This window comes from Dichomitus squalens (genome assembly GCF_000275845.1).
Source record: "Dichomitus squalens LYAD-421 SS1 unplaced genomic scaffold DICSQscaffold_54, whole genome shotgun sequence".
NCBI classification, from domain to species: domain Eukaryota; kingdom Fungi; phylum Basidiomycota; class Agaricomycetes; order Polyporales; family Polyporaceae; genus Dichomitus; species Dichomitus squalens.
In genome coordinates this window covers 214,543-226,052 of record NW_006766936.1, presented here as the reverse complement: position 1 = coordinate 226,052, position 11,510 = coordinate 214,543, and the positions used below count along the sequence as shown (strand labels likewise).

General features: G+C 52.0%; 1 protein-coding gene across 1 annotated transcript; it reads right to left on the bottom strand.

Moving 5' to 3' along the window:
* Positions 1 to 594: 594 nt before the first annotated feature.
* Positions 595 to 1,110, bottom strand: DICSQDRAFT_69412 (uncharacterized protein; the record flags this gene model as incomplete). Its single annotated transcript, XM_007369758.1, has 1 exon — positions 595 to 1,110. The coding sequence occupies one exon, from the start codon at positions 1,108 to 1,110 to the stop codon at positions 595 to 597; it is 516 nt and encodes a 171-aa protein (XP_007369820.1).
* Between the last annotated feature and the right edge of the window lie 10,400 nt (positions 1,111 to 11,510).

Below are 11,510 nucleotides of genomic sequence, written 5' to 3'. Positions count from 1 at the left end.
GCGAGTAAGTGGAGACGAGCGAGGCAGGCAGGAGCGCCGACGAGCTCTGATCGCAGTGAGACTGGAGCGGAGCTCAACAGGCAGGACTGGAGACAAGTTGTGTATTGAGCGAGGTATCTACAGAGCGAAATACACGATGGCTTACCTGGAGACAAGAGGTCAAAACTAGAGTCTCCAGGTAGCAAGGGATCCAGCTATATACAGGGAACGAACAATGGGCGCTAGAGAACAATAGCGTCGCCATGGGTACGGAGTACAAGGGGTGTAGGACAATAGCGGACGTGGGAACAAAGGGAGCTATTGTCCGTGTGTGGACAAAGGGAAACCGTAGCGAGTAGTGAACAATAAGGAAACGTACGAGGCAGTGGTCCGAATCGAAAAGGAAACATAGCGCCGTGAGGGCGGTTCGTGACAGAACGGAACTATGAGATCTACGACAAGGAGATGCTCGCAATCATTCGTGCCTTGCAGGCATGGCGTCACTACCTCGAAGGTCTCCCCTCCCAGTTTGAGATTGAGTTGGACCACAAGAACCTCGAGTACTGAAGGACGGCACAGAACCTCACTCACAGACAAGCTCGATGGGCTTTGTACCTATCCCGGTTTGACTTTGTCATCACCCACAAGCCTGATATCTCTAACGGACATGCAGACGCAATGTCGAGGCGACCAGACTATTAGCACGGTGATGGTGAAGACAACCTGGCTTGAACAGTACTCCGCCCTGAATAGTTCCATATCCTGATGAGTCGATGAGGACACCTTGCGGTTGTACCGGACAAGACCCTCCTGAAGTGCATCAGGGAGTGTCAGAACTTTGAACCTGCAGTTGTAGAAGCCCTGAAGCATGTGAAGAAGCTCAGACCTGCAGCACTGCGAAATGACCTGGTCGATTGGAACATCGAACAGGATCTCCTCTAGTATTAGGGCAAGATCTACATTCCGAACGGTCAGAAGTTGCGGACTGAGCTGGTACGGCTTCACCATGACTCTCCTCTGGCAGGACACTCTGGAGTTTGGAAGACAGTTGAGCTGCTGTCGCACAACTATTACTGGTACGGCATGGCTCAATTCGTGAAGGACTACGTACGGACTTGCTACACTTGCCATCGAGGGAAGACATTGCGCACGAAACCATATGGACTGCTGCAGCCAAATGAGATCCTGGATGGCCCAATGCGTGTCATGACTATGGACTTCATTGTCGGGCTTCCCAAGGTCACGATGGCTGGAGTCGAGTACAATGCCATTCAGATCATGGCAGACCGGCACAGCAAGATGGTGCACTTCGCTGCAATAGATGAGGAGGTCGACGCTGAAGGAGCTGCATGGAACCTCATCAGCGATCATGTTCGACTGCGTAGAGTCCCACAGAAGATCATCTCAGACCGAGGACCGCAGTTTTCAAGCAAGTTGTTCTGCGCAGTCCTTAAGGGCCTCAGCATCGAGAGTGCACTATCTACAGCATACCACCCTCAGACCGATGGACAGTCCGAACACTGGAACCAGGAGCTGGAAGCATACCTCCGCATGTTCTGTTCTCTGCAATGAGACGATTGGGTCCACTGGCTGCCAATCGCGGAGTTTGCCTTCAACTCATGGGTTCACTCGGCCACTGGCTACTCACCCTTCTTCCTGATGTACGGATACAACCCGGAGTTTCACATTCTGGTTCTCGACACGGAAGTACCAGCAGCTGACGAATGGCGAGAAGAACTACAGAAGGCACAAGAGGACGCGAACGCGGCACTGGATTTGGCAGCCGAGTGCATGAAGGAGCACTTCGACAAACACGTTCAAGAACTACCAACCATTGGAGCTGGACAGAAGGTCTGGCTCGACACCCGCAATCTGCGTATCACGGGGATGCCGCGAAAACTCGTAGATTGGCCGGCTGGACCGTATGTGGTCAAGAAACAGGTCGCACCACTGGCCTACGAGCTGGTACTCCCCAAGGACATGCAAATCCACCCTGTCTTCCATGTCTCACTCCTCACACCCCACCAGCACAGTGATCTCCCAGGCCGTCATCCACCCGAGCCAGCCCCTCTCGAAGTGGAGGGGGAGGAAGAATACAAGGTTGACGAAGTCGTTGACTCAAGACGCTTCGGCCGATGGAAGAAACTCCAGTACCTCATTCACTGGAAAGGCTGGGGTAACGAGCACAACAGCTGGGAACCGGCGGAAAACCTGGTGCGCGCCCCTCAGCTGGTCAAGAAATTCTACGCCAAGTTTCCTTCAAAGCCTCGATCGTGAGGACACGATCCTTTGGAGGGGGGTACTGTCACGAACCGCCCTCACGGCACTACGTTTCCTTTTCGATTCAGACCATTGCCTCATACGTTTCCTTATTGTTCACTACTCGCTACGGTTTCCCTTTGTCCACACACGGACAACAGCTCCCTTTGTCCCTATGACCGCTATTGTCCTACATCCCTTGTACTCCGTACCCATGGCGACGCTATTGTTCTCTAGCGCCCATTGTTCGTTCCTCATATATAGTCGGATCTCTTGCTACCTGGAGACTTTAGTTTCGACCTCTTGTCTCCAGGTAAGCCATCGTGTATTTCGCTCTATAGATACTTCGCTCAATACACAACTTGTCTCCAGTCCTGCCTGTTGAGCTCCGCTCCAGTCTCACTGTGATCAGAGCTCGTCGGCGCTCCTGCCTGCCTCACTCGTCTCCACTTACTCGCTCGACAGTCAGTCGTAACAAGTACGCCCTGGACATCCTCGAGCGGTATGGGTTTGCAAACTGCGACCCTGTGGGCACTCTCATGGATCCTGGCCTTCGCCTCAACACAGATATGGCCCCATCTTCACCCTCTGACATTCGTGAGATGCAAAGCATTCCCTACCATCAAGCGGTGGATTCCCTCTTCTATCTCGCTGTGGCAACTCGCCCAGACATAGCTCGCACTGTGGGCAGGCTCGCATGCTTTTCACAGAACCCTGGCATCACCCACTGGAAAGCAGTCAAGCACCTGTTTCGCTACATCAAGGGCACCCTTGACTACAAGCTCACCTACTCCCCTTTGTCGGACTCAGAGCTCTTCACCTCCTACACGGATGCAGACCATGCAGGCTGCCCAGACACCGGTCGCTCTACCTCTGGCTACTTGATCAAGATGAGCACTAGAGTGATTCCCTGGTCGAGTCGCCTTCAGTCTCTGGTCGCTCTCTCCACTACAGAGGTAGAGTTTGTTGCAGCGGTGTCAGCTGGCCAAGAGGTGCTCTGGTTGCAAAACCTGCTCTCTGAATTTGGCTATGACATCTCCTCTGCCTCCAGGCTTCGCATCAACAATCTCTCTGCTCTCTCTGTGGCGAAGAACTCAGAGCATCATGGGTGGATGAAGCATCTGGATCTGCGCTTCTACTGGCTCAGAGACGAGGTGGCCAAGGGTCGGCTTGAGATTGTGCATCTGCGTACATCTGACATGCCAGCAGACATCCTGACCAAGTCGCTGCCCAAGCCCAAGGTGCTTGAGATGGTGAAGATGCTTAGATTGAGGACTTTATAGATTAGGGGAGAGTGTTGGAGTCGGTGCTGTAGCGCCATCGAATTTAATACCACCAAGTCCTGCTTTGTGCCATACATGGTTTGCGCTGTCCGCTACCTACAGTAATTTTCGTATAGTCACAACTCCCAGTTCAATGGACATATCACATTTCCTTCACTAGTAGTTTCCATTACTGTAGATCTGACTGCACTCTAGACTAGTGTCTACCTTACACATTTCTGGTCTGTTTGGTGCCATTCCAGCGCCACTTAGTGTATGGTCGTGTTAGCTAGTTCCCACGTGCTCTGTGCACCATCATCTGCGCCTGAGTCGACTCTGCAGTCCTTAAGACTTACAGAGCTCGACCTAGGCCATTGTGACCCCTCTGAGGCCCACTGCAGCCAACACACCCAGCAAGCAAGTTGAGCTTGACAAGTTTCTTCAGGAGAATCTGGCCAAAGGTTGCATTCGTGAGTCGAAGTCTCCGATGTCCTCACCCTTCTTTGTCAAAAAGATGGATGGCAGTCTGCAACCGGCCCAAGACTACTGACGACTGAATGCCATCACAGTGAAGAATCAGTACCTGCTCCCGCTCATTGCGGAACTCATGGACCGACTCAAGAACACCAAGATCTACACTGCACTGGACGTCTGCCAGAGCTACAACAGCATCCAGATTAAGACAGGCGACAAATAGAAGGCTACGTTCACTACCAACCAAGGGCTTTTCGAGCCTATGGTCATGTTCTTCGGACTCACCGGCTCCCCAAGCACATTCTCTGTGTTCATGAACGACATCTTCAAGGAACTCATTGTCGAAGGAAAGATCATGGTGTATCTAGATGATATCCTCATCTTTGGTAGCGACCTGTTAGGACTGTGCCGCCGGAGCTCCGGAGTTCTGGAGATCAGAGTCGGAACCGGGCAGACACGGGGGGAGGACTTTGGCGAAGCTATTGGCAATGCCCTGAGGATCCTGAGGATGCCCTTGATTTTGGAGCCGGAGATCAGACGGAGAGCAAACGGAGAGCGGATGGAGAACGGACGGAGACAGAGAGAATAGATTGTCATAAGATAACAGGTAGCGTAACAGACAGGGAGTTGGGTAACGAGATATCTGAACTAAGGAATACTGTACTAAGTCCGGAGGTCTATATACTACGAAGCCGGTGTTCCTTAAGTCCAAATCGGAGATATCGGGGGAGGAGGTCCGACCGGAGTTGGCGGAACACCGACGCTAAGTGGAGCTGTGATGTAAGCGGCGTTAGGTACTGATATAGAAAAATGGACATTCCAGCAGAGACAGGGCAGACACTTGGAAATTCACATAGCCCCTATTGGAGACTGGGAAGGAGACGGAAACCAGTACATAAGTAACTATTCATAAGCAAGTCCGGAGGTCCGACGGAGTTAGTGCGGTGTCCAACGGAGATCCAGAGGGACTTAGGCACGGGGCGTAACAGTATCCCCCCCTTAGAGCCAAGCCCTCGAGGCCTATAGTATCGTGGAGGCCAGAGTCCGGAGTCCGGAACAGATCACGTGCGGAGTTTGGAGAAGTTGAAACGGAGGATGTGGGAAAGGAAATGGAAAAAGAAGCAAGTTTGATCGGCGATGTTTAGGGCAAGCAGAGTCGGGGAGCGGAGGATCTATAAAGGTCGGGGTGCTGCTGGTCTGGTGCTGTAGGCGTCACCTAACCCCACCATACCCGTTACCCCCACATTTTTTCTAACTCGTACACCATGCCCAGAACTCCGCCCATCGAAAAGCAACAACAGCTGCTCGCCCAGCTCACGGCGGTGCTGTTACCGTTGGTACGCCCCACCCCCCATCTTTTTTGTTATTGGACTACTACTCCCCGTCGCCTTCGTGTACGCTCAACCCCCTTCCTCTCCTCAGTGACCTATGCTTACCCTCCCATCTTCCATTGTCCGCCTGTACACTATCATTTCCCATTCCGCCCCCTGACAACTACATTCCCAGACTCAGCTCTCTCCCCTAATCATTTCCCTTTCGTCTACATGACCGGACCCTGAGCCTGAGCCTTTCCCTTTTCGGCTATATTACTTCACCCTGACCCAGACCCCGACCCTGGCCCTGACCCTTTCCCATTTTCGGTTACATGTCCCGACTCTGGCCCAGACTTAGGACTCTACCCTGCCTCTATCCCCTTTCGGTTATATTGCAGGACTCTGACCTAGGCCGTGTGCTATACTGGGCCCAGCCTTGACCAGACGTGTTCCTTTACAGTCTCCTCATACCTCCCCACTTTGGTCGGTTCCCTTCGCCTTCCTAATACAGTCAGTACCCCATAGTATATAAGGAGGCCTGTAGTCGGTAGAGGTCCCCCACTTCTGTTCTCCTCTTTATTACCTCCTATATCCCTATATCACTCAATCTAGGGACTTGTGTGATACTCTCTTCCCCGTGTGCTACACCGTGTACTTGGATAAGTCTGCGTGATAAGTCTGGACAGACTTGTGTTAGTACTTGAGCATAACATTAGAACAGAAGTTCTTCTACCACACCCTAGATAGGACTCATTGTGGCGCGCTTTGTTCGTCAACTTGCAGACCGACTCCGACGAACGCACAACCGTGATGACACTACGGTCGAATACTCAGACGATGAGATAATCGTCTATAACCACAACCGCACCCCCGAGAAACATCGAGTGTTCAACCTAATACGGTGCCAGGCCCGACCAGAGGATGCCGAACATTTGATATGGCAGCTACAGGACACATACAGATGTGCAACCTACCAGAAAGGATTACTCCTCAATCGACCGGTAGCACCAACGCCTCAGAAACAGGCCGCTATCGAACTCATCCGTCAACGGATGCTTGACCGAATTGGAAGGACTCACGCACGAGCCGTCCTTCACAGTCCAGTTTGGAACAAATATCGCCAAACTATCAACTCTTGGGCATCAACACAGGCAAGCCTTGAATTCACTATCCTTGACAAACTCGAGCATTGGGTACTCCGTGACGACGGGTACAATGCGGACGACAAACTACCATCGCTTGTCAACACCAAACAAGAATCGTCGGTAGGCAACCCCCCGAGCCCTGAACCACTAGACATCCTCTCCCTCCTGACGAGAATTTGGGACAACGCCAGCGCGTTGTATGATATCACCAACCACCACCTGCACCTCGCTCCGATCTCTGAGCAAGCACACATCCAGGTTCTTATTGAACAAGATTAGTCGGTCTTCAACATCCTTCACAACCTCCAACGACTCGTCAGCCCGCCCTTTCCTCCCATACCCATCAGCCACGACCTAGAAGGATGCCACAGATCCAGCTACTTTGCTGCTCAAATTCGCGAACAGGCCGAGAATCTTCATAACATACAGAGTCTTTTGGATCCAGACTTCGCTGAACACTGCCAACGCCTACATCTACTCGTGGGGGCCAGGGAACTTTACGAGTCTCACTGTCACATCGTTCAAAACGAATACAAATCTCCTAGCGACGATTCTGAGAATTCAGAGACTCTACGCAACTTTCACCTAGACTAGGTACCCCTCCGCATGAATATCCAGCGGACCGATTGCGCCCAACACATTCACCGGTACGACCTAGACAGTTGACGTGACATCAGCTTCAATAGAGAAGGATAGAACAAGCACAATTGCACCAATCACCTGTGCCCCAACCAATACAACAGACAGAGCAGCCCCAACGTCACAACCAGAAACGCGCCTCGGAAGAGGCAGGAAGCCTACATCTGAACAACTTGGGCCCTCAGTCGAACAGCAGCCCCCTCCCCTCCCCATAGCCCTGCTACCCATCGAACCAGTTCTCTACCGGACGTAGTGAACGAGCCCACTGAGGCTACACCCCTGTTGTAAGACAACCCCACTCCTCGAGACAATGAAGCAACTGTCACCCCCCTCCACGACTTCCTCTACATTCAGGAACATCCGGAAGAACTAGACAATGACACGGACTCAGCATCAGAACATGTAGACACTACGATGTCTGCAACGCAGCAAGAACAAGCTCAAACTTAGGCCACCCCATTCCGATTGGCAAATAAGCTGAATGTACCAGACATACTATCTTGCTATAGCCTTCCCAGCTTCCAGCCAGGGAACACGTTCACCCCTCAAGACAGCATCCCCTCCTTACGCCAGGCAACGGCAGCCCAACCTAGTCAAACCATTGGCTACACAGGCAGCAGAGCCCCAACGGGAACAGCACAACCCGTGATATCACCTACTCGCCCACCTTCGCCCACCGGTTCACCTCAGGGTGGCCGACCTCCGCAAGGCAGTGGACCCCCTCAAGCTGGCGGACCCCCGCAAGGCAGTGGACCTCTGCACGGTGGTGGACCTCTTCTGGGAGGTGGACCCCCCTCAAGGACCTGGCGGACCACCACCTGTCGCACCCCTCAGTGCACCAGGCACTGCCACTGGATAAACTAAGGTCCACGCGCCCAATATTTTTGACGGATATCATGACAACTTGTGCACTTTCCTCAACAAACTCTTCCTATTCTTTGAAGCACGATCAGTCAACTATGCCACTGACCAGAGCTGCATTGTCACTGCCCTAATGTTCATGGACGGACCGAAGGTGACCGCCTGGAAGGATGGTTACATTGCTCAAGCACGACGGACCAGTTGGAACACCTGGGCAGCATTCAAAGCCATCCTACAAGGGACCTTCCAACCCATTGAAGAAGCTGTGATGGCCGCATCCAAGCTGTACCATCTTGAATACCGACCTACTGCGCCGGACAACTTCAATGCGGAATTCTTCTGCCTCTGCCCCCTAGTCGGTATACTCGAAGACAGTGCCCAGCTGTCCTTCTGCAAGGAGCGTCTCCCAGAAAGCATGCGACAACGTGTTCGCCTCACCTACCTCGTCCCCACCACCATTAACAAGTGGGCAGCACGGGTGCTGGAGATTGAACACTCCAACTACAAAGAACGGCACCTGCGCCAACTCGAGGGACACTCTTGCAACGACCAACAGGGTCAAGGCTCAAAGGGACAGTCTACCCGTACCAACTCCATACAACGGGTCGACGCTCCAGCTATGAAGGAAGACAGGGAGAAGAAGCAATGCTTCTACTGCCATAATACTGGTCATATTGCACACGACTGCCTGAAAAAGCAGGCGGACAACCGTGCCAAGGGATGACAGCCTGAGCAGAAGAAACGGAAGGTGTGCAAGTTTGATGAACTAGAGAACGGCGATGTCGCAGACGACAAAGACAATGGCGAGGACACACCTGACAAAATGATCAGTCAGGTCGACGTAGACGATTTAGATGAGGGTTTTTGAACGGGCAGTCTTCGCCGACAGAAGAGCTGCCCTCTGACTATATTAGTATCTTGTTTGTTGCTACTACAGAACGATGTCGTCAATCTATTCTTATCCCCAGCAACATTGAGTACAATTCCACAAGTGTCGGAGCTCACACGTTCATTGATTGCGGAGCAAGTGCTTCTCTCCTTAACTGGAATTTCGCCAAGAAGCACAAGCTCCCCCTTATCACCCTACCCTCTCCCCTTCATTTCACCAATGTCGATGGCACCGCCAACACGGCTGGACCAGTCACCCACAAATTCGTAGGCCACTTCTGAATCAACAACCACGAGTTTCCTATGGAACTCTACATCGCAGACTGTGGCCGGGCAACATCATCCTTGGCATGCCAGGGTTAGTCCAGTACAATCCTCACATCGACTGGGTACAAGGCAAGGTCTGTTTTGACACCAAGTATCTACAAGCGGAACGACAACTTTGAGAATACCACCAACATTCCTCAGGGAATCCCCGTCGACACCTTACCACTTTCCTTCATGGAGACATCCATCTTGAATGGAACCCATCTGCCACCATCCGATGGATCTGTTGGAACGCGTACGGCGAGGCAAGCGTGGTGCGAGAGCCCCGGCCGTGTCTCAGGCGAACAGTCTTGTCGCGCCGGTGATGCGCCTTGTCGCGGCTTGTCGCGCCTAGGCGGATTCATCCCACTTTGTTCTCGAATGCTACGTCTCATTTGTCTTGTAGCGTACATGTCTTGTTCTAGTATGGTATTAAGTGCCCCTGATTTCAGTCGGCTCACCTCAGTCCCGCGTACACGCGTACTGAGGTGAGTATACGATTATTACTTACTTCGATTGCTTATGCTTACTATCACTCTATAGTGCTTTACTACAGGTATTATAAATATATATTAGTCCCGCGTACACGCGTACTGAGTGCTTTACTACAGGCTCATCATTGGCGACACCACTATCGCTCGTACCACTGTTTTGACCCAATTTGCTGTCAAAGCAGGATTGAAGTTGGCCGACGCCAAACCTACGGTAGTCATCCTGGACTATCTCATACCCTATCAGACAGTGTTTGAGAAGAAGGCGGCTAAACGAATGCCCAAGTCCTGGGCCTGGGACCATCCCATTGACCTGCAACCTGACTTCAAACCCCGGAACTGCAAGCTGTATCCTCTGTCCCTGCTCAAGATGCAGAAACTTCGAAAGTTCATTGATGAGAACCTGGGCAAGGGATATATCCACTCATCCACTTCACCGATAGTGTCCCTATTCTTCTTCACAGATAAGAAGGACGGCTCTATGTGACCTGTACAGGACTACCGCTACCTCAATTCTAGAATAGTGAAGAACGTCTACTCCCTCTTCCTAATCAACAACCTCATCGACAAGTTGCAAGGTGCCAAATCCTCCACAAAGCTGGACATTCGCACCAGCTACAACAATGTTCGCATCAAAGATGGCGACCAGTGGAAAGCCGCCTTCAAAACTCCTCCCGACCTCTATGAGCCGACCGTTATGTTCTTTGGATTATGCAACACACCTGCAACCTTCCAGGTTATGATAAATGATATCTTCAAAGATATGATCGCTGAAGGATAGATCGTCATCTACATGGACGACATTCTGATCTTTGCCAAGATGAAGGAAACTCTCCAGCAGTGGATACAATGAGTTGTCCAACGACTGGTCAAACATGATCTGTTTCTCAAATCAGAAAAGTGCGTGTTCGACATCACCGAGGTCGAATTCCTTGGCACCATCATCCGCGAAGGATCGCTAGGCATGGACCTGGTCAAACTCGATGGCATCTGCAGCTGGCCCGTACCTACCACCATCAAACAGGTCCAGAGCTTCCTCGGCTTCTAAAATTTCTACTGACACTTCATCCGGGACTATAGCAAGATCGCTAGACCTCTGATGCAACTCGCTCAGAAGAACCTACCCTTTCAATGGACACCCGAATGTCAGGTGACCTTTGACACCCTTCGTAACTTGTTCCAGCAGAAGCTCATACTCTGCATGGCTGATCCATCTGCCCCCTTCCAAATCGAATGTGACACCTCTATGTTTGCCACAGGGGCGATCCTCCATTAGCAGAACATCAACAAAGACTGGATGCCAGTCGCATACCTATCTCATGCCCTCTCCCCTGCAGAACGCAACTATCAGATCTTGTCACAGTTTTCCCGTGCCACGTGACCTGAGGGTCATGTGTACCAGGACAGGCGCTGGCCTTGATCACGGACAACTCGTATCGGAAAGTGGAGGGGCCAGGATCGAACCCCAGACCTCATGACGCCTGGGAGCGCCCATCCTCACTCACTGGCAGGTGACTGATGTGACAGCAGGAGCGCTTACTCATTGGAAGGGGTCCGTGTTACGACTGACTGTCGAGCGAGTAAGTGGAGATGAGCAAGGCAGGCAGGAGCGCAGACGAGCTCTGATCGCAGTGAGACTGGAGCGGAGCTCAACAGGCAGGACTGGAGACAAGTTGTGTATTGAGCGAAGTATCTACAGAGCGAAATACACGATGGCTTACCTGGAGACAAGAGGTTGAAACTAGAGTCTCCAGGTAGCAAGGGATCCAGCTATATACAGGGAACGAACAATGGGCGCTAGAGAACAATAGCGTCGCCATGGGTACAAAGTACAAGGGGTGTAGGACAATAGCGGACGTGGGGACAAAGGGAGCTATTGTCCGTGTGCGGACA